The following is a 22544-nucleotide window of genomic DNA, read 5'->3' on the forward strand; positions in this document are numbered from 1 at the left end:
GATTGATTTGTGTAGGTGATTGCATGCGTCGTCCAAAGCTGGGCGTCCCTTCCTCTACGTAGACCGATGCCATAAAAACCAGTTGATCGGGGAGCCGGATGACTCCTTTGGAGCTTTCAAGTGATTTTCGGGAAGCTCACCTCATATCTCAAGTATTTTTCAAGGATGCGCTGATATGTTTCTGATCTGCATAAACCAGTGCAATGACTAGCAGTAATCCACAGCTCATCGGGGGTCGCAACCTCACGCAATCTTCCGCCGAGCAACGAGGCCAGTAGCTCAATCCTCTCTTTCTAAAGTAAGCAGGGAACCTTAAGCGGGTTGGTGAGCATACCGAACTTATAAAGCAGCCGTGGTCTTTTGAACGGTATAGCTTCGGGCCACCAGTCTCGTTTGAAATCATCACATATCTGATCTTAGGCTCGATGATATTGACCCAGAGCCCGACAAGGTCCTCACAGACATAGTAAGGTAAGGCTTCAAGCTCATGCTCATAAAGTGACGATGTAGTGCTAGGATTACCGCCGGCTTTGGCTAATAACGAGACATCAGAATCTGGTCGCAGGTTTCAACTAGCATACTGACCGGCTTTGAACTTTCTTTTGGGAGGAATAAACTTGAATTCTGTAGCATGCCCAGTTTGAGCAAGAGCTTGCAAATAGGCACAAAACTCGGCTCCCACCTCTCCCACCTGATGAAATCTCCATGCCTATCGTAGAATTCTGCTGACACGACCTGAAAGACCCATGGCAAGGATTGCAATAAAGTATATAGTAGCCCTGATCAGATGTTTGGAAATATTGAACAAACTGACTGCCCATTTCTAGATGCCAGACAAAACGCGGTAGTGTAGTCTCAATAGCAACATCGAAAGTGGTGAAGCGCAGGAATGCAGAGCTTGAATGACTGTTTCTTGCGCGGCGCAAACGCACTGACCGTCGTCGCGGAAGCCGAAAGCCATGGCGAAGGTGAACAGCCAGTTGTGGCTCGTGCGTAGTTCGGTTAACAGGTACGCTCGGCCCCTGGGTAGGCTTCCGTATAATCTTCGGGTGTACGCCGCCGGTAGATTGCTGTCAATCTTCCGTAAATGACCGCCGTTGGTGCTATATTTCCACTCCTGCTTCCACTGAGCTTGAATCTTATCGCGGGTATACGCGTTCTCCCTCGTCAGCAGCGGGCGGAAGGGGTAGGTTTTGTCACTTCCAGAAGAGAATTTTCAGCAGAGTCGGCATTGGTAGTTTCCGCCTTTCTTCTTGTTGTATATCGACGCCCATCAACCGAGATACAACCATCTGCGCTGTCCGAACACCGTAACTCATGTCTGCGCACGAATACCGCGGCATATCTACAAATTGCCCAATCAAGCCAATATTGCAGGTATTCTGGGGTATGACCTCAGGGCGGTCGCGCGAGGAGTGGGCTAATAGAATGCTACTCATTCTGGGCATCACGCGCGGAATGGTCACAGTGCGCCGAATGATTATCTCGGGCAGGATTTCCAGATGCCAGAGCAGTTCGGTCATGATCTCTGCGCCCGAACACTCGAGCATTGGCTTCCTCACGTAGCTCCCTTTACCCCACGGAAAGAGTGCAAAGCCCCAAAGAATGCGCACGTTGTACGGCTGCTCGAAGAAAACCGGCTGTGTGGGAATACAGATATTCAATCTCCAGTTACTTTCGGGTAAGGTGATGAATGCTCCAGCGCCGACCATAGAATGTGATAATGCACTGATCTGCTGGAAAAAGGTTAAATCCTCAGTAGTGATTGTGAAGGATTCCATCATCGATTCAGGTTTACGAGTGCAGAAATTATAGGGATTGCCGAATTTGCGGTCTCTGGTTCCAAGTTCCAACCATAGTGACCAATTTTCGTCCAGTTCCTCGCCTGTTTCGACTGGCTGCCAAATTGGTTGATGGTCGTTCGTTCCTGTTGCTGAGCCGGAGACAGTAGATCCTAGTGTCATGATAACAATGTCGTTTTGTCCAAGTTGTTTCCGTGTTCCAAATCCTCCCTGAATAAGCTCCAGTTGTGAAATGGTTTGGTGACTGTTGTGGGAAATCATCGCAATATCGGCAACCTTCGTGTCAAACTGGAAATCCACCCCCAGGCTGTGAAGAAATCGATACACGGGCATGAGAATATACTCATGCTGGTAGTAACCCGTAATATCCAGGCAGCTCAAGATACTCAAGCTGTGGAATTCGTTGAGGTATAGACGGAGAGAACGCCTGAATTCTGCTGCACTATGCCATGTCTGAAAGCCGAATCTGAAGGATTTTGCAATATATTAGTCAGAATTGGCAGAAAAGCGTCCTAATCAACTCGAAGAAATCACGCACTGAGCAGACCAGACAACCCAAAATGAGCTTTGGAAGAAGCTATTGGGCAAACAGTCTTGTATCTGGTTTCTCCCTAAACGTTTCTCCCGCTTCAGAATAAACCATATTAGCTGCAGACGTTGTTTAGAGCTCAAGTTCAATGACTTGGTAGGGATATTTCTCAGAGTGCTATTCCTTTTCACCACGAAACGTGTGCCGTGATCATATGTAACAGATGTTCGGTTTATTTCTGCGTTCTGAATGTCTTCCAAAACAGTCTGTCCCTGGTTCCCGACCGAAGGGACAGAAGCAAGGAGCTCTTTCAAAGGTGTGCCGACCGGAACAGGCAAGCACCCTGCGAACTGGTCATATCCGGCCATAGAGTTACCCTTGTGGTGCAGGGCATTTTCGATTGACACGTTGGAATCCAGGACATGTACCTTGGGGGCAGGTATCTTGACATTCTGAACAAGATACAATGCGGCCGCAAAGGATGCGGTCCCACTCCCAAGAATCCAAGCTTCGGTTGTCTCCGGAGAACGCTTTTTTCCAGCTTGGAGATCTTTCTTGTTCATCTTAGACTTAGCAATGCAGTGAAAAAGTAGAGTCGGATTGTTATAAACCGTCACGAGCAAAATAATTGAATAAACAAAAAGTGGGTGCAAGGGATGATTCAATTCAATTTCCATTATAATATAGCCGTTAAAATCTAGATCCCCGCACTTATGGTCGGCACAGAAGGTGGCAATAATGACGACATCTCGAATGGCTTATTTTTCACAAGTAACCAATCAAAATGTGCCTGCTTGTCCCCACGTGGAGGCTGTTAGACTGTTGGTGCAGCAAGGCGAACGGCTCAGGATCAACCAAGGCACTTTGGCGATGCATGACACGGCTCTGGGGATTGCTTCTCGTGCTGGGAGCTTAGAAATGGTCCGGACTTTGTTAGAACACGAGAAGATTGCTCCCGACCTAGAGAACCGATGGATGGAATCGCCGCTGAAATTGGCGGTCAAAGTGGCACATGCTCTCGTCGTTGACGCGCTGGTAGCGGATCAGAGGGTGGATACATATAGCTTGCGAGAGGCACGAGCAATCGCAACTCATGAGAGCATCCGAATGGCCATCCAGCACGAGAATGATGGTCGCAGAACTTGCCGCGGACGGGTCGCAGCTTCACGGACTGAAGGCACATTGGCCCTCGGCTTAGTGGACGCGGGTCGCAAGCACAGACCACTGAGAAGACGCTAAGGCGATACTGCTTGAGATATTTGCTGTGAGCCGCAGAAAAGTGGTCGACTAGTTAGAACTCACGATATGTGGCGTGCACTGGAATGTGAAACCGTGAAAAATAAACTTCTCATCAATCTAACGACACATGGTGACAACCAAATTGCCTCTAGGAACTGCATTTTTTTCGCACAGATTCTTCAACATAGAGAGGAGTTCTGATCGATCTATTTTTGTTTTTCTTTTCTTCTTTTAACAAGCACTTCAATGTTAACGGAGAGGAGCAACAATTAATCAATCACCATTGAGAAGGAGTAAAAATAAATCGCGCAAGAAAGAAATTTTGAATGATACAGACCGGATGGACTATCGCGTGTCTCATCGTGGAGTCATCACCGTCATTTCAACCGTTTAACGGTGATAAATAAAATATCGTTCGAACTCAGCTATTGTCATACGTGTGAAAAGCACCAACTCGGTGCTGTCAAAAGTCCCTCGAGGAAATTTGAGGACAAATCCCTCACTTCCACTGATTGTGATATATTGCTAGTTTCTTTTTCATATTTGCTTGCTATTGTAAGAGGTTACCAGAGGAATTGGTCTATCGCGCGTACAGTCTTTCGCCGTCCGAACTTCCCCTGTCGCATTGCTGCTGTTTTGGATTATGCGATTCCATTTATTGCATTACTACTTCTTCTACTCGGTACAAGGCAGCCAACAGTCACACTGCGATACTGCTTGCGTGCAATTCCCGAACAATCGCTTGCAAATGGATTCGCATTATCTGAGACAGCCATGTCCGGAGGAGTATTCGCAGACCCGACCCCATTAGAGTCAAGGACCAATGCTGAACGAAGCGAAAGCCAAATGGCTCTTGATTACCGACCCTTGCTTCATTCCACATCCTATCAGCATGGCCCTTCCACAACAAACGCTTGGGCTGTTTCATCCAGAAGACAATATCTTGCAGATTCATCGGAATGGCCACCTCGGTCGCGTTTTTCGACGACCAGGATACTTTTCCGGCTCCGGCCTCGACCATTGGGTATCGATCCCTGTCATTTGCTGTCTGGGAAATATGCCGAGATCGTATCCTTCTAGATTGTTATATTGATCTAAAAGGCCCCAGGCCTCCGAGGCAAAAGTTATTCCTACCTGCCATTCCTGTTCTACGTGGCTTGACAGTGATACAGAGGCTGTAACCAGCCCAGGTTCTCTCGCGCCTGCCAATGTCACTCTATTGATTCTCCTCAAGATCCTCCGGACTGGAGCTTTCAGAAATTGCTACATAAAGTACCCCAGCGGCAGTTTAAATATACACACTCGGGGTGTGACAGCCAATTAAGGCGCCGAAAGGCCCTCGAGCGACACCTGACATGCCATCAGATGAAAGGCCGTACACCTGCTGGGTGCCAGAATGTCACCGCACCTTCAAACGCGCGGACAATCTCAAGGCCCATTATACTACCCATGCCAAAGTGGGCGGCCGCAATCGCTATGTGGCAACCTTGGACAATATGAGTTCTGTCTACAGCCCGGAGTTTCGCGGTCAATTGACATTGGAGGGGTGGCCAACTCATGAATAGACGAGAAATGGAAAGTCCTGTCAATTCGGAGTAATTGTTGATCTATTGCCTGGCAAATTTAATGACCGACAGGAGTGTTACACAACATATCAAAATGCCATCATTATACTCTGAAGTTCCCTCCCGGTCCTACCGGATCTCTTAGATCGATTGTCCATGTTTTCTTGATTTATGCGGTATCACCCTCTAAGCTTCAGGAATAACAATGGGATTTTGTTTCAAAACTTGCGGAACAAGCCTCACGTCGAAAAGTCCTGCGCCACTTAACTCTGGTGCTCGTTGACCATGACCGCCGCCGCCTGCGGTTCCAGGGAATCCGCATGATCATGGATGGCTTGCCCCCTCGTCATTTCGACTCACTGGTAGGGTCTGTGGCACCAAAGTTGAAAATTTCTTATTAATTTACATAACAAGAGTCAAACAAATACGTTACAGTATCGCCATTTGAAGACACATATAGCGAGAGATTCGTACCTCCGCATGGATTATCAAAACGACGACGAAAAGTCTTTGCTGATGGTGTGATGCCTACACCTGCGACTGGCTCTGTTTCGTCCCACTACCGCAAATTAAAGGTGTCCGCTCAGATGCAGGCGCAGATGTCGAATGTTCATCCATAAGGCCACTGACCGTCGTGTCTTCAATCGTTGTGGGCAGCGTAGAAGCATATGGGAGTTGTGAGCTGCCGCGGGACTGGAAGAAAACTTCGGGGTGCTTGTGTATTATATGCCTCAGTCGCCCTCCGCGGATCCTCTTCATGAACGACGGCTGGTCGCGGATTCCCTCCAGTGCGAGATCCCACCCGTAATGGCGGTCCTCCCCAGAGACATCCAGCCCAGGACCCTTTGCGCGGCTCCATATATATATTATAACCCTGGAGATGACTTTATCCGGGATCAGACGAAGCATTACCCCCATCGGTACCGTAAGAGCCCCAAGCAACACGCTGACTGCCCACTGGGAGGGCTGGTCAAGACACTGCACGGAAAAGGCTTTGCCACCGAGGAAAATGATCATGATCTGGCCACCGATGATGATGACCTGAATGAGAATGAACCATCTGTTGCTTAGGATGCCCTCCAAAATATTTAGACGGTTGTCAATCCGGCGACAGCTGCAGGTATCAGTCAGTAGGTGATGCTACCGGGAGAGAACCGCACTACTTGCTTGTACTGGTTGAATATCTGCATGAATACAAAAGTATTGAACACCACTGTCTGCACATACCTGATCTCCCATTTTAAGAAGAGGGATTGACCATGAAAGTGCAGGATGAGCGACACTGCTAGTTGATAGATGGCCTGGCCAACGATCATCTTCCACATTGTCAAGGTGATTAACGGCGCGGATTTGAGATCGGGTTTGCGCTCGAGAACGTATGCTGAAGGAGGGTCCGTCGCTATAGAACGATTAGGAACCTTGGAGAAACCCAAGATATGGGGAAAGGATACCAAGTGCAAGAGCGGCGAAAGTGTCCATGATGAGGTTGACCCACAACAGCTGAACTGCGCTGAGGACAGAATCCTCGTTATTACTGGCAACAGCCGAAACAAAGGTGAGGACGACAGCAGTGATGTTAACGGTTATTTGGAACTAAATGGTAGTCAGTTTCAGGTCTTGGAACGGGTTATGGTGATCTTACCTGAAGGAACTTTTTGACGGCGTCATTGACCGTGCGTCCCCACGCTATCGCCTTGACAATTGATGCAAAATTGTCGTCCATTATGATAATATCTGACGCCTCCTTCGCAACTTCAGTGCCCGTTATGCCCATTGCAAAACCAACGTCAGCAGTCTTAAGTGCCAGCGCGTCATTTGTCCCATCCCCAGTCACGGCTACGGTGTCGCCAAGTTCCTTGAGCTGGCTGACCAAAATGTTCTTGTCGTCTGGACTTGACCGCGCGATAATCTGCAGATTTGGGATGAGCTCGTTTATCCGATCGTGGTTCAACTGGCGGAATTCAGGCCCTTCGATGGTGATACCACCAGGCGTGTAGATACCGCATTGCTGGGCGATGGCTTTCGCTGTGTTAATATTGTCGCCAGTCACCATCCTGACAAAAACTCCGGCGCGCTGACACTGGCGGACCGCGTCGGGGACTCCTTCGCGGACGGGGTCCTGGATGCCGAAGATGCCTAGCATCGTCATGTTCTTGAATATTGGCTCAAAGTATGCCATTTCGCCGTCATTTTCGTGCGTCGGTGTCCCATGTGGCGGCCAGTTTTCAAAGTCCCGGTGCACAAGCGCAATACACCTCAGAGAGCGAGACGCGTAATTCGTTATAATGGTATCTAGCGCGAGCCTATTGTCCTCGGATAGCGGTGCCTCCGCCATACCACTGGTCGCATCTTGCACGATCTGTGTCGATTGGCGGAGTAAGATCTCTGCAGCACCTTTCACCAGCATCCGATACTTTCCATTATCCATCGAAACAACCACTGCCATGCATTTGCGACTTGAGGCGAACGGGAATATCTGCACAATCTTCACGTTTGCTCTCGCCTCGCCCACTGGACCAAGCCCGAGTTGCTCTCGCGCGAATGACAACAACGCCGTCTCCGTCTTCGATCCAATAAACGTCGTCACTCCATCACGCTTACCCTCGAACGCAGTCGAGTTGAGGACGATTGATTGAAGCAAATGGTTTTTGATCGATAGTGCAAGCGAGGATATAAATTTAGAGGCTGACAGAGTCCCTGGGCTTGGTGCGCTGGCCGCATCGTTCGAAGACGGTTGCTCTCCAAATCGTGACGTGGTGCCTAGAGTCACAGCCACGACACTCATTTTATTCTCGGTGAGTGTGCCGGTTTTGTCGGAGCAAATGGTTGTGGCATTTCCCATGGTCTCACATGCTCTGAGTAAGCGTACGAGGTTGTTGTCCTTGATCATCCTTGTTGTTGCAAAGGCGAGAGCGAGGGTGACCGCCAATGGCAGTCCCTCGGGTACTGCTACAACGACGACGGTGACGGCCACAATAAAAATCCGCAGAAAAGCCTGGCCTTTGGCCTCTGCACCGCCTTGGATGTCCTTGAGGCGGACTAGAAACTTGATGAACAGCACTATGAACAGTGTCAGGCCTGAGGCAAGGCCAACCTTGGCAATATAATCTGCCAGCACGTTTAGCTTGACCTGTAGCGGGGTAGTCTCGCCCTCAGCCTGGAGAGACATCATGGTTCGGCCGTAGGTCGAGTGGACACCGGTAGCAGTGACCAGAAAGGTCCCCATACCCTCTTCAACCTTAGAACCCGACATGATGAATGGATCCATCTTCTTCAGGTCGTCATTCTGCTCAACTGCCCTGTAGGCCTTGTCGCCAGGGGTTTTCCGAAGGAGGTCTGACTCGCCTGTTACCGACGACTCGTCACATTTGACGCCCTGTCCGTCAATCAGGATCCCATCGGCTGGGATTATATCGCCCGGTTCCAGGCATATCACGTCCCCGACCATAATATCATAGTTCGACACCTCCGCCCTCTTGCCCGATCGGACGACCTTGACATATCGATCCTCTTTCTTTTGGTTAAGCTTCGCGAATTGCCGTTCTTTCTGCCAATCATTCGCCGCACCGACGGTGACGACAACAAAGATGGCAACTATGATCGCTGCTCCCTCCACCCATTCCACGCCCGTTCCTCGCACAGTTTGCGGAATACCAACGGCAAGGGATACAGCAGCGGCAATTGATAGAAGAATCAACACCCTATCATTGTACGCGATCCAGACGAGCTCCCAAATAGATTTGAGCTTCTTCTCGGGAAGCCTGTTAATTCCAAACACACGCTGGCGATCCGCAAATTGGTCCTGTGGCCACTTCATTGCTGATTCTTCCAGACTGGCATCATGCGGTGCCACGAAGGTTCGTACACCCACCCGGTCAAAACTCCCCGTGTCATCCAACACGGTCTCGTCAATGCTCAAGCCGCTCAGCACGTCGGTTCGCAGACCTTTTTCAAGCCCACTCATGCCACCTAGAGCGCTAAAGGCGCTGAAACTCTTGGGGTTTAGGAGTTTGTTCAGCTGGTCCAGCGAGAAGGCGAACTTCTTGTTCGCCGCTTCGAAATTGGACTCCCCGCTGAGTCCTGGTTGGAGCGTACCACCATCATTGCCGGAATTGTCTCTACCCAGCGATATGTGAGATGATAGAGGAGCATATGTGTCTCTGCCTTGGCTAAAAAGGTTTTGAGGAATGCTCTCTGACTCTACTGACTTGGCACCAGACTGCGTAAAGGGCACGGACACCAGATGGGTATTCGAGTCGGTCATGCCGGCTTGGTGCGAGAATGCATAAGTGCCCTAAATCGATTTGATAGCTAGTATTTTTGTATAGAGGCGTTATGGTAAAAATAAAACTGGTTCGAATTTTAAATATTTGGAATAGTATTGAGCTCGATAGCGGGGTAACAACGACGGTATCGAATTTGTCATCTGCATCTACGGAAAACAATACGGAGTATTGACCTCATAATGACCAACAGTCACCTAACCGCCAATCAGTTGATCAGCAAAGTTACGCTCCATCCAAATTAATCTGTTCTCTGAATCGAGACGACTAGCTTTCACCATTGACACTACATCATTGAAGCAGAAATCAGTCACGTTATTCACGTCAGTCACAACACTCAACAACCCAAGCCTGTGGCTACTACCATGCGACCCCTATCAGCCAGGCCTTGTTCACTTCTACGGGTCGGTCATATTTTTAGGGCTTGCTATCACGAACTACCCCAATTCAGCACTACAAAGAGAACTACTCCAACTTCTGTTGCTACCGGGTTTCCTGATGATTTTGAATCAGCGCCTTTGGCCACGGACCTGTCAGAAAAGACAAAAACTGGGCTTAAATGGGATGAAGCCCTGGCTACATTGAGCGAGGCTGCGGTGAGCTTCCACTGTTTGCATTATCATGGATCCAAGAATCTTCCACTGAAAGGTTGTCGTCTTTAGATTAGGGCAGATCAGGATGATGTTAATCTCAACCTTCAGCATCGAGTGAAGAAGACCCAGACCCCATCGACGGAAAACAAAGTGCTGAATTTATATAAAACGTGACTGCGCTTCGGGATCAACCGAGCAAATGATCTGGTAACATGTCTTATTCGCAGAGAAGTAATAATTGAATGGACTATTTCTCCACAATTCATACAAGTGTGACCTGCAAAATACAAAGTCAGCTAATGCAGTGGTTCTTCTGGGGTGGTTGAGGACTCTAGTATCATTTATGGAGGGTACAGTAGGCCATGAACCACACTCCATCATATATTCCTGAGGTTAGAGGTTGGTATTATGGAGCTGCGTTTAAGAGCCCCATTTTGAGTACGAAGATAATGGGTAATATGATAAGGCTTAAGTTTGTTTCAGCTCAATACAGTATGCGTCAATAAGGTGCCCCGGAGTTAGACCATTATTTCTGTCCTGGTTCCTCGGGGCACACTTGAAGATACCATGATCAGTATTGATAACCATCAGAAGGTAATAAAGAGAGGATGTCTCACTTTGTTTGAGAGGTGCCTTTGCAACAGACTGTCATTCGTTTTTGATGTTTTGCTCTGAATCTTGCGCGCGGGTAGAAGAGTACTTCAGGAAGAAGACAATCATCACTTGGTAAAAGGATATCGTCAGCCATGAGGTTTCAGATCTTATTCGAGACGCATTAAAGACGCACAAGCGCAAGATGCAATAGTCAGGGCAGCGCGACGTGTCAACATCCATCTGATACTGTCGATTGCGGTCTTCCCATCGCTGTTTAGTGACACACTAATTTTGTAATTGAGCTCCTGGAGCAAGATTTCGATAATCCGTTGGTCCTCTCGGGTGGCAATGCTATATTCATTTAACATACCCTTGATACTATCTTTCATGCCAACAATTTCTTGGGTGAGACGCTGCGAGAGAGTATCATATTCTTGCTCCAATTGTATCCGCAAAGCACGTTGTCTTTTCGTTTCCAAATTATACGCTGTTTGTAAGGACGATCGGAATTCTGAGCAGGCTGCCTTGAATTGGTAGGACTCGTTGTCGACAGTGGATTTGGAAATCAGACATTGTTTTGCGATATCGATGTTCTTTTGTAGGATATGTTGCATAGCTTTCGTGATTGTCACCGATTGCTCATTTGTAAAGCCGCCATTTGTGAGATCACGAACTAAGAAATAAGTATCGGGTTGATACTCGCTACGAATTGGTATCGGGCGTGGGGGTTTGTTGTGTGGTGTTATTAGTCCAGGGGGGGTCAGATAGGCTGAGGGGGTGGGCATGTGGATTGCATCGTCAAACGCGCCCTGGTTCGGGTAGGGAGATATATGTGGCTTTTTGCTTTCCGTCCGTGCAAGACGAGCGGAAGAGGTAGAGGCATCTTGGGCCCCATCATTGCCCATCACATGCTCCTCTTGCTGCTCTGAATCTACCAACGAGTTGCCTTGCTTCGAGTCTAGAAAAGCTTGCTTATCGAATGATGTTGAAAAGAATGTAATTGTAGTCACCCTTTTGGCATCTTGAAGCTGCTGGTCTGGCAAAATGTTGTTCCTCTCACTGCTACTTGTATCGCCTTCTCCGGACAATGTGACTTCATCGAGCTGGCTGGATGAACCGTCCTTCGATCGCCTGCATGGATGGAGGCTTGGCTTGGCATATGAGCAGTTGTACTGTGGATGCACTTGTTGATTGTATTGTAGACTAGTATAGAAACCGGCGTGAAGGCTAGAGCCACCGCTGAAAGGAAATCGAATGGTGCGGCCGGAAGATCGTTTATATGACTGCGCGACGCGTATGAAATTTGGATGGAGAAATGGAAGCTTCGGGGTCACCATAATACGATAAGCAAAAGCTCAGATAGAGTATTGCGCTATAGAGAAAACGAAGTGTAAGGTCCACCACAATGCAGTTACCTCGTACTCCGGAATGGTGGTCAAGCAGTCGGGTGTCAATAATAACAAGAAAATATACCGCTAGACAAAGATATTGTCAGGGTGCGCATTTCTGACTCATAAAGCAATTATATATCCACCACTGGACGACAACTTCATTTGACATTCCAGATAATTTATTTCACTTTATTCTACCAAGGCTCACCTGCAACTAGAAACATTGTTGGTAGGTGAACTATAATGCAGACCGTACTCATTGGACACCAGCTCTGGGGTGTCTTCGTAATGATGTAACATCGTGTGGCGCACATAGCAATATTACCGTACAAAGGCTCACCTCACTCCTGTATATTTGCCAATCTCAGGGAGAATACCGGGTCATAATATGTGAGAACCCCAACGTGAGCATAATCATTTAGGATGTCACACACTATGAGGGGAGCTGCGTTTCACCACCCACCTACCTGTAGGAAACTAAAAAGCAGAGCCTTCGTATATTATAAATTGACTCTTATTCACTGGCAGTTGACGAATAAGATCCAAGGATACAGAGGAAAAGCAGCGAAGTATCAATGTGGAGCTTACAAACGTACGCAGATGACAGTGGCGTAGTAGATGTGACGTCATGGACTGTCCGAAATCAACGGCAGAACAATGGATCAAAAGATACCGTTTTTAATTAATAGGTGACAGTAGTACAAGGACAGCCCTCGGGTATAAAGAGATTAAGTGTTTCCGAAATTCAAAGGTCTCACGGAAGAATATCCCTTAACAATCAGCTCCAGAACGAGATTTAGTGGACGGAAGTACATAACAGATTTTCTAAACTAAGTAATGAGGCGTCGAATGTTATTTGATATATATCTCAGAATATCTCAGAGGACTTCATACCCAAGGCTCATTCCTACGAAAGTTTGGTGACAATTTGAGGCCGAAGAGCAGGAATTAGTTAACCCGATGCTACGCCGTTTCACGTGTAAATATCGTAGATGGAAACGTGCGTGGAACCAAAGCTCGAATGAAAAACAACGCGACGCAGATTTACGCACCGGAAACAACTGCCTGCGTGAAAGTTTTGTTGAAGTCGATGATGACTTTCTTGACCTGAGCTTCCAGGCCATTGCTTAGTTTGCCTTCATCTTGAATCCTGGAGAGTATCTCTGGCTTATTGTTTTTCAAGTGGGCAAGGAGCTCAGCTTCCCAGCGCATAATCCTGTTAACAGATATATAGTCAAGAAGGCCATTAATACCAGCGTAGATCAAGGGTACCATCTCATTGACAGCCATTGGAGCGTACTGCTTCTGTTTCAAAAGCTCTGTTAGACGCTCACCACGTCTAAGCGTTTGCTTGGTGGCGGCATCCAAATCTGAACCTAGTTGAGAAAAGGCAGCAACTTCACGATATTGGGCCAAGAAGAGCTTGAGGGAACCGGCGACCTGTTTCATAGATTGAAGCTGTGCAGCAGAGCCAACACGAGACACAGATAATCCAACATTGACCGCAGGACGGATGCCCTTGTAGAAGAGTTCAGATTCCAAAAATATCTGACCATCAGTGATGGAGATCACGTTGGTGGGGATGTATGCAGAAACGTCACCACCCTGCGTCTCAACGATAGGAAGAGCAGTGAGAGAACCGCCACCTTGCTTATTATTCAATTTTGCGGCGCGCTCCAAGAGACGAGAATGGAGGTAGAAGATATCTCCAGGGAAAGCCTCGCGTCCAGGAGGCCGACGGAGCAACAGCGACATCTGACGGTAGGCAACAGCATGCTTTGACAAATCATCATAGATGATAATGGCATGCCTGCCGTTGTCTCGGAACCACTCCCCAATAGCACAGCCAGCGAAGGGCGCAAGGTATTGAAGAGGAGCAGCTTCTGAAGCTGTAGCTGCGACAACGATCGAATATTTCATGGCATCATTCTCCTCCAGGGTCTTGACAAGCTGGACCACCGTTGAGCGCTTCTGGCCGATAGCAACGTAAATACAGTACAGCTTGTCAGTCTCGGCGTCGGAGCCATTCCATCTTCTCTGGTTTAGTATAGTGTCCAGAGCGATGGCCGTCTTCCCAGTTTGACGATCCCCGATTATCAGCTCACGCTGACCGCGGCCAATGGGTACCATGGCGTCAATTGCTTTTAGGCCAGTCTGGACGGGCTGGTTGACGGAATGGCGAGGTAGAATACCAGGGGCCTTGAGCTGAGCCCGGCGCTTCTCGGTGGTTTTGATGGCCCCTTTTCCATCGATGGGATTTCCGAGTGCGTTCACCACTCGACCTAGCATCTCAGGGCCAACAGGAATATCGACAATCTCACCAGTTCGCTTGACAATCTCGCCCTGTTTGACGAGGCGATCCGAACCAAAAAGGACGATACCGACACGAGCAGCTTCTAGGTTCATGCACATACCCTTCACACCGGAGGCAAATTCGACAAGCTCTTCAGCTTGAATGTTAGTCAATCCATGTGCACGAACTATACCGTCACTGACAGACAAGACTCGGCCTTCCTCTGGAAGGTCAGATGTCTCCTTAATGTCGTGTATCCTCTGCTGAAGCATCGAAGAGGCTTCAGCGGATGGTTTGGCGTTAGTAGCGTACGAACAAAGCTGCTTGTGAGAAGATATTAAACCTGCTGTTGGGCGGTCGAAGCATCTGTCGACCCTAGCGGCGCAAGCATCATTGATGGAGCGACTAATTAGCCGCCATGTGTTTTTAAACATGCCTAGATAAATTTCCCAACCTAAAGATTCAGATCGTCAGGAAAAGCTAGAAGATAGTGTCAAGGTAACGACTACAGTCATGATGATGTAACTAGCCGCCCACAATGAGTGCGTGGGAGCGGTGTGGGTGGGTGGCACAGCCGCACAAGTAATTAATGATTTCGCGCAATACCAATATTTGAAACCTTCAGTATAAATGGCAGCGCCTAACCGCAGTCAATTTGCAATAATCAACTTCACGATTCTTCATTTGGTGCCGTTCTGTACCTGGTATATAAGCAAGCCACAGCCAACGAAACGCCCTCGAGTCGCCGCCAACTTGATGTATTGATATTCTCCGACGCATCTGCGACCGCATTTTTACAAGTTTTCACAAAATACCTTACGTACCACAACTTCCGGTACTTACGAAAACATATGCGATGGCGTCGAGGGTTGAACAGTTATACAAGGAAAATGGCCAAACCGGCTCAGTATTCTCTATTTCAGGACCAATTATTATTGCAGAGAATATGCGAGGCAGCTGTATGTACGAACTTGTAAGTGATTATGAGTCCAACATGCTAAGAATTTTTTGACTAACTTTTCTACAGTGTCGGGTAGGGTACGACTCGTTAGTGGGGGAAATCATTAAAATAGAGCACGATAAAGTTACCATACAGATCTACGAGGAAACAAGTACGTTTTTATCCGTTCGTTACCCACTTTCCGCTGCTGACGTCATATGACCGGACCGGCAGGTGGTGTAGCAGTTGGTGACCCTGTAACCGGCACAGGAGAGCCTCTGACTGTCGAACTTGGGCCTGGACTGATGGGTACTATTTACGACGGAACTCAAAGGCCTCTGGAGGCTATTTCATGCCTGACAAAAAGTATTTATATCCCACGTGGGATTGACGTTCCTGCACTCAACCGCGAAAAGACTTGGGACTTCAAGCCGGGAACATTCAAAGTTGGGGATCACATCACCGGCGGTGATATCTGGGGAAATGTATTCGAGAATAATTTACTTGATGACCATAAGATTATGCTTCCTCCGCGTGCAAGGGGAAGAATCACGCGAATAGCGGAGGCGGGTAGCTACACGGTTATCGAGAAGCTTTTGGCAATCGAATTCGATGGCAACGAAGTCGAGTATAGCATGATGCATGTTTGGCCGGTACGCGTTCCTCGACCCGTCACGGAAAGTTTGTGCTGCAATTCCCCTTTTTTCACCGGACAGAGAGTCCTCGATGCTCTCTTCCCATGCGCACAGGGCGGCACGGTATGTATCCCTGGTGCGTTCGGAAGCGGCAAGACAGTCATCAGCCAAAGCATTTCCAAATTCTCAAACAGCGATGTCATTGTCTATGTTGGATGTGGTGAGCGTGGTAACGAAATGACAGAGGTCTTGATGGAGTTTCCTCGGGTATGTTAAGAATGCCGTACCGGACCTCGAGAATTACTATTCTAATTCGAAGCAAAGCTGTCTATAAGCAAGGATGGAAAGATGGAGTCTATAATGAGACGAACTTGCCTGGTAGCTAACACCTCCAACATGCCTGTCGCCGCCCGCGAGGCTTCAATCTATACCGGTATTACTATCTCGGAGTATTTCCGGGATCAAGGCAAAAATGTAACGCTAATGGCGGATTCTACCTCTCGCTGGGCCGAAGCTTTACGTGAGATTTCTGGTCGCCTTGGGGAAATGCCTGCAGACCAAGGGTTCCCTGCCTACCTAGGTTCCAAGCTGGCTTCCTTCTATGAACGTGCAGGGCGAGCTCTGGTTATCGGCAGTGCGAAAAGGACGGGTAGCATCAGTATTATTGGTTCAGTGAGCCCTCCCGGTGGGGATTTTTCAGACCCCGTCACTAGCTGCACCCTTGGTATTGTTCAGGTGTTTTGGGGTCTGGACAAAAAGCTCGCGCAGAGGAAACACTTTCCTTCCATCAACATCTCCTTATCTTACAGTAAATACTCAGCAGTCTTAGAACCGCACTATGAGAAGTACCACCCTGGGTTCCCACAGCTAAGGGACAAGATGAAAAAGCTTCTATCAAGCTCAGAAGCTTTGAAACAGCTCGTGCAACTGGTCGGCAAGACTGCACTTAATGACCACGACAAAATTACACTTAGTGTGGCTTCAATGGTTGAAGAAGATTTCCTACAGCAGAACGGCTATAGTGATTATGACCAATTTTGCCCTCTCTGGAAAACCGAGTATATGATGAAGGCTTTTATGCGTTTTCATGATGAGAGCCAATGGATCATTTCTCAGGGCCATAAATGGGCAAAAGTCAAAGAATACACCGCCACTACCTGGACGGCACTTCGGAACATGAAGTTTGAAATACCTGATGACGAAGCTACGGTGATAACAAAGGTGAGAAATTAGGCCCAGTACGGTCGTTAATCCAATTTGACCCTTGAACAGTATGAAAATATTCTGCGCATACTTTCTGAAATATTTGCCTCTTTCCTAACTAGTGAAGTTGACCCTGAGGAACGAGCACAGTCTTCAATATGCTAAGATGTCAAATACGTTACATGCCAGCCAAGTCTTTATCTTCCTCAATTCTGATTGTCGGTCATTATCGGGTAAATTTGTCAAATCAAAGCCTGCTGTTCCCAAAGAAACAACGGCTCCTGAGACCCATACCAGCTTAATTTCACTACTTCGGAAGATTGGGGGGCAATGTGTTGATTATTGACTACTGGGATGAAGCACTGATGCACCCTCATCAGTGATTATGTAGATACGGTTACAATTTCATTCGATACTATGGTCATTAGGATAATCAATCTCAGATCCATGTTCTCAAAATGTGCGAAGATAAGATTATGCTGCTGGCGGGGTTATTGAATGGGTCGTAATAAAGTGCGAATAAGAGTCTCGATAATAAGAGGAGGATAAGGGGCCACACAATGATCTGTCTTCACCTGAACTCTAATGAATGCCTCGTGATCCTTGTGATTCGTTCCTAACTCCTTGTCGTTCAGAGGCCTGCATGTAGTAGGATGGTTAGAACTCGTCTCAAAGAAAATGGCTTTGTGTTGAGATCCTATGTAATATGGGATAATGACTGATCTGACAGGGCTCCTGAAGAGATCAGGCGAAGAGAGAGGTTGTTACGCACGGTACCCTCCTGAAGTTCGCCTTTCTCCAAGATATGGAAGATGACCTCCCGATCATTGGATGTCCCGAACTCATGCGTAAGAGTGGCCCTGCTGGCTTCATTATGCATCCATTGAGATCCATGTCTAGTAAAATTGCAAGGTATCGTTAGCAGGTAGCTTTGCGCCTATAGGGATTTTTTGCCGACAAGGCCAAAATTTGTTGACTGCGCCAATATATATTCTTTGACATCGAGCAATATACGAGCATTCAGGAGCGGGTACCTACTGATGCGAAGAGTATATCTTCCACACATCCATCACCTGCTCAAGCGGGATTGAATGATCTGTCTTCCATTTCTGCGCGGTGACTATGTCTGCAACAAATATGACGAAGTCCTCAGTCTGGCCCTGATAGAAAACCTTGGACTGTCTTGTATTCGCTCCGACCATTGTGGCTGAATGTTTGTATCTCTTGATACAAATAGAGCCTGTGAAAGTGAGTGAAAATATGTAAAACAGATGACAGAAGGTTATATACGGGCGCTAAAGATTAAGAAATATTTTGCCGGGGGGAGGGTTATCAAGTATTCATGTGATCCAAAGAAGCCGAATCAATCTTATGTTGCTCATGAAACATTTCCTTGGGTGCTAGAAAAGTCGAGCTATCTTGAGATGAATTAGTGAGCTCAACCGAGTTCTCTACCTCTGCCTTCTGAGGATCATTTGGTGATGATAGCCTCGGGGCCAAAACTGGGTCGAAGCCGAAGAATTTCTCGTCGGATGGTTCAAGAGGCCTACTCCGCGTGGGTTCGAAGCGTGGTATTGCCCTATGTGCGACTTGTGATTGGAAGGAGGTTATGTGTGACACTATTGAAGCCAATGAATGAATATGTAATCTTGAAGCCCTTTTGTGTCTACTTTCAAGGAACTGTAGTAAGAACAACTTTCTAAATTATCGAACTACTTTGACTGCGAATATGGATATCTCTTGGATCGTGAACAGTTCATCGCAGGAAAGCATTTCGCACGGGGGTAAGTTAGGAAAGACATGGCTGGGCTCAGGAGAGAGCTGATTTGCAAAGTAGCCTGCAACAAGTTTCATGGGTGATGGCGTGCCACAGCGCACTTTCTTGTTCCTGATTCTGGAGTTTGGTTTTCAGTGCCGGGCATTGCGTTAGGAGCTGCAATACTTCATAAATAGAGGACTCGAGAGCCCTCATCGCAGGGGTTCCTCTCTTAGAAGAACGCATTACGTTGCCGTGCCTTGCAGTAAATCCTCGGTTTATTGGAGATCTACTGTGGTCGGTGGCTAGTTTTAGTGTGGAAGGTCATGGCAGATCGTAGCACAACGATTCAGCTAGAGCTTGATTTTCGCTATGTAGATCGCATGAAATGGATGTCTCGACATGGAGGCCCCAGAAATGCTTCTCGTTGCTGAGTTTGACACGAATTTTGTGCAAATCCCATTAAACTGTTATCCACATGCTTCACGAAAACGGTAGTTGTTGCTGTTTGGCTTTTCTTCCCATTCATCGAGACATCGTTGCCGCGAAATCAAGCTGGTTTTAAAAAGAAAACACGAGGTAACGTATGCTGTAAAGGTGTCGTTCGAATTGCAAATGTCTGAAATTCCGCTTTCATTAAGGCTGCCTATTTGGTGAGAGTGCATGATTGGGTTTGCTGCGTGCCACAGGCGGCTTTCCGCGGTTCTTTTCAAATAGTTCAAATCCAATAGGGATCTGAAATATTTGTACCACATTGTCCGTTGTCTTTCCAGCAGGCTTTTCTACTTTAAACCCGGGTTCAGTCCAAGTTTTCTCCGAGGGGATAGGTGCTTGTTTGGAAGGAATGGCGGGGTCGAATCCCCAAAAGTCCGGTGTGGTGCAGCCTTTCTCTTCATTTTGGCATTGAAAAGCATTATCAGGATGGTAGAACTCCGGACTCAGTCTCATTGGTAAGTCACGAGATTCCGGCTCCTTGAGACATAAGCTTGTAGACAAATGCCCCGCGATATCCTGCATTTGTGGGGTTGAATGATTTCCAGTTTCCTGGTGCGGCTTGTATCTTTTGTCCGCCAATGGAGCAACAGGATCAAAGCCGAAGTAATCGTTTTCATCCTCTTGCTCTCGCAACCGCTCCATCAGTTGACGCGTTCGGTAGTTTCTTCTAACTCGATCCATATTATAGAGCGATTATGTGAAGTTAGATAAAATATAACGCCCTTTTGTTTTCCAACAAAAGGGTACAGTCGTGAGCGCATACATATGTAAGTGTGACAGCAAAAACATTCAAAACTTGGAAAGTACATAGCGGCTGATTGGTCGGAGCTTTCAACCACGGGTCGGTAACTCGCACGAAGATCCGGCTTTCCTTCCGGCCTTAGTGCGATCTCATCGCCTCTCCCCACTTAGAAACAAATACTCGCAACAGGATTACTTGCTAATGGCATTTTCATAATATCCGAATGGGTCATTTCAAAATTTCTCAACTAGTGCAGACATAGGCGCTGCGGCGTTGCCACCAGTTGCGCCTGCGCCAGCGGTCGGTACGAAGTGCCAGTGTGCCAGAGGACTGCCCTCAGGCCGCCCGAGTTCAAATACTCTATCCGAGCGTGCCACAGCGCTTCGTATGCCTGATCCACTCTACATGCAATTCCTTCGAGTATCACGGCTTCCCTATGGACTTCACCAGAGGCTGACGCTGCGCATTCTGCGCCACTTGAATCTGGAGGTTCGTCGACGTCCATGACCACCGCCTGCGGTTCCAGGAAACCTGCATGGAACATTTGATGCCCACTGAGAGTCACGATTGAGAATCGTGTTTAAAAAGCGATGCTTACTCGGTTAAGGACTATCGGCCGACGATCAGATCCTCCACAGTCTTCTACATAGAGGCTTTGGGGTATATTGAGAGGTAATTAGATTTCGCGTTTCGACCATCGCATCAGTTAATTACCCAAAGTTGAATTACCAACGAGCCCTGTAGTTGAATCAGTATATAGCATTGTTGTCTTAACCTCCCTTGACGGTTGATTGTTTTGAGCTGTTGGTCTGTTCGTCTAGATTGCGGACAACGTCAGGTCACAGTCGCTTGTGCGGGTACCCGACGACCCACGAATCATCACGTTGAAGGTTGGTGTTATGCGTTGCTAAATAGTCATCGTTATTTTGGAAGGATTCTGGGTTGTAGTTGCTTTAGGTCGCTGTGCTTTCAACGCCAACAATCTGTTCTCAACCGTACCCTTGCCTAACAGACCTTACACACGCTAAGTCCTTTCAGGGAATCGAGGAACCATGCTACTACGTACGGTAAATTGTGCATTACAGTACTAGGATCTCCCTCCCAGTTATGTTTTACCTAGGCGGAGAGGGGGAGCGGACAGCTTCTAGTCCAAGTCAGTCACTGAGCACCAGTGAACCCTTGGCCTAGAGCATATTAGTGTGATGGTCCGGATGGCGAGAGCCATCCAAGATAGTGCAACCGATCCTCCAATCATACCAACGAGAGCGGCCATTACCGCGAGCAGTTTGGGTTCCTGATGATAGCAACAACAACCTTCGGCATTACTAGAGTTCTCGTGTCTAAAAGCTAGCCCAGAACGCCCGCTCACCAGAATGACAAAGAGTAAAGCGCTAAATCGCAAGTTTTCTTTTTTTAAAAAAAAAGATCTTCACAGTTCCTTGGATTTTGAGTCACAATACCTCACTTACTGCAGTGCATCAAGCTACAAGTGACCTAATATTCGGACCCATCACGTTCTTCTAAAGTGGTGTCTGCATCCAGGTCATGTCATTTTTTAAACTTAATATGGAAATAAACACGTAGTAGCCGGTTGGTTATCCTGGGCAAATTGACGAGAAACACCAATCCATTCTTTTTCCAACTATATAGTGTCACGACCAAACCCTCCACTCCGCAAGAGCATTATTCATTCTGGCCTTCAGGCGAATGGGCAACCTAGAACCCCAGATGAGCCAGGAAGATGCGGAAGTAAGGTACCTGGACTTACAAGCTCCACATTGTTCCCCAATAAATCCAAAACGAAAGCCCCGTAGTAATTCTCATGATACTCTGGTCTCAACCCAGGCTTGCCATTGCAGGTGCCCCCAGCATCGATAGCAGCTGTGTGAAACGCATCAACAGCAGCACGGTCTATCTCGGGTCAGTTCATGAATCCAAATATCTTGGGGTCTTGGCAAGAAAGCCGTCCATAGGAGGAATGTCTAGGAGAGGTCACCGTACTAGGAGCAGTGAAGGCAAAATGGAACCCCGACGGGATATGTGTCTCCTTCTGGGCGACCCAGAAGTCGGGGATCTCGCTGCCCAGTCCGACAATATTTGGGAAACGCATGATTTCTTTATAACCTAGGGGAGAGAGAGCCTTCTTATACCACTCGATGAGAGGCTCGAAGTGCTCTTCCGGAGCAGTGATAGTGAGATGGTCGATGTTGCTGGACATCCTGGCTGTTGATTAATTGAGAAAAGGTCAGGTTATATTTGAGGAGATTCCTTTGCCATCTTTTTATATATCAAGGGAAGGGAACATGGGTCGGGTATACAACCAAGGACAGCACGGACCACAATGCTGCCTGGACAATACGAGCACCACTAGCCACAAACAGCATGAACCATGTGAACGTTGCTACCAGCTTTCCTGTCTATAATAAGGAGAGTACGATATCATATCCTAGCGTCCCATCACATAGACGGTATTACGGAAAGCTT

General features: G+C 47.7%; 9 protein-coding genes across 9 annotated transcripts; 1 reads left to right on the forward strand and 8 right to left on the reverse strand.

Moving 5' to 3' along the window:
• Window positions 1-293: 293 nt before the first annotated feature.
• N7533_006491 (oleate hydratase) lies at window positions 294-2894 on the reverse strand (the record flags this gene model as incomplete). The annotated part of the gene is made up of 3 exons (XM_057103141.1): window positions 294-338; window positions 1290-2268; window positions 2341-2894. The coding sequence occupies 3 exons, from the start codon at window positions 2892-2894 to the stop codon at window positions 294-296; spliced, it is 1578 nt and encodes a 525-aa protein (XP_056958098.1).
• A 2769-nt stretch (window positions 2895-5663) lies between these two features.
• N7533_006492 (cation-translocating P-type ATPase) lies at window positions 5664-9399 on the reverse strand (the record flags this gene model as incomplete). Its single annotated transcript, XM_057103142.1, has 4 exons — window positions 5664-6249; window positions 6291-6534; window positions 6587-6728; window positions 6778-9399. 4 exons carry the CDS (start codon window positions 9397-9399, stop codon window positions 5664-5666), a joined length of 3594 nt encoding a protein of 1197 aa, XP_056958099.1.
• A 1373-nt stretch (window positions 9400-10772) lies between these two features.
• Window positions 10773-11942, reverse strand: N7533_006493 (CCDC90 family protein; the record flags this gene model as incomplete). Its single annotated transcript, XM_057103143.1, has 1 exon — window positions 10773-11942. One exon carries the CDS (start codon window positions 11940-11942, stop codon window positions 10773-10775), a length of 1170 nt encoding a protein of 389 aa, XP_056958100.1.
• A 1098-nt stretch (window positions 11943-13040) lies between these two features.
• N7533_006494 (F0F1 ATP synthase subunit alpha) lies at window positions 13041-14561 on the reverse strand (the record flags this gene model as incomplete). The annotated part of the gene is made up of 1 exon (XM_057103144.1): window positions 13041-14561. One exon carries the CDS (start codon window positions 14559-14561, stop codon window positions 13041-13043), a length of 1521 nt encoding a protein of 506 aa, XP_056958101.1.
• A 584-nt stretch (window positions 14562-15145) lies between these two features.
• N7533_006495 (H(+)-transporting V1 sector ATPase subunit A) lies at window positions 15146-17232 on the forward strand (the record flags this gene model as incomplete). Its single annotated transcript, XM_057103145.1, has 6 exons — window positions 15146-15262; window positions 15317-15401; window positions 15464-15882; window positions 15946-16131; window positions 16189-17085; window positions 17137-17232. The coding sequence occupies 6 exons, from the start codon at window positions 15146-15148 to the stop codon at window positions 17230-17232; spliced, it is 1800 nt and encodes a 599-aa protein (XP_056958102.1).
• Window positions 17233-17649: 417 nt separating this feature from the next.
• Window positions 17650-18269, reverse strand: N7533_006496 (SBDS family protein; the record flags this gene model as incomplete). The annotated part of the gene is made up of 3 exons (XM_057103146.1): window positions 17650-17706; window positions 17840-17963; window positions 18106-18269. 3 exons carry the CDS (start codon window positions 18267-18269, stop codon window positions 17650-17652), a joined length of 345 nt encoding a protein of 114 aa, XP_056958103.1.
• A 1190-nt stretch (window positions 18270-19459) lies between these two features.
• N7533_006497 (uncharacterized protein) lies at window positions 19460-19999 on the reverse strand (the record flags this gene model as incomplete). The annotated part of the gene is made up of 1 exon (XM_057103147.1): window positions 19460-19999. The coding sequence occupies one exon, from the start codon at window positions 19997-19999 to the stop codon at window positions 19460-19462; it is 540 nt and encodes a 179-aa protein (XP_056958104.1).
• Window positions 20000-20307: 308 nt separating this feature from the next.
• Window positions 20308-20604, reverse strand: N7533_006498 (uncharacterized protein; the record flags this gene model as incomplete). The annotated part of the gene is made up of 1 exon (XM_057103148.1): window positions 20308-20604. The coding sequence occupies one exon, from the start codon at window positions 20602-20604 to the stop codon at window positions 20308-20310; it is 297 nt and encodes a 98-aa protein (XP_056958105.1).
• A 1139-nt stretch (window positions 20605-21743) lies between these two features.
• Window positions 21744-22278, reverse strand: N7533_006499 (VOC family protein; the record flags this gene model as incomplete). The annotated part of the gene is made up of 3 exons (XM_057103149.1): window positions 21744-21776; window positions 21829-21971; window positions 22062-22278. The coding sequence occupies 3 exons, from the start codon at window positions 22276-22278 to the stop codon at window positions 21744-21746; spliced, it is 393 nt and encodes a 130-aa protein (XP_056958106.1).
• Window positions 22279-22544: the final 266 nt, after the last annotated feature.

This window comes from Penicillium manginii (assembly GCF_028828005.1).
Source record: "Penicillium manginii strain IBT 31320 chromosome Unknown utg000005l:1.0-5665137.0:1.0-5668048.0, whole genome shotgun sequence".
NCBI lineage: Eukaryota > Fungi > Ascomycota > Eurotiomycetes > Eurotiales > Aspergillaceae > Penicillium > Penicillium manginii.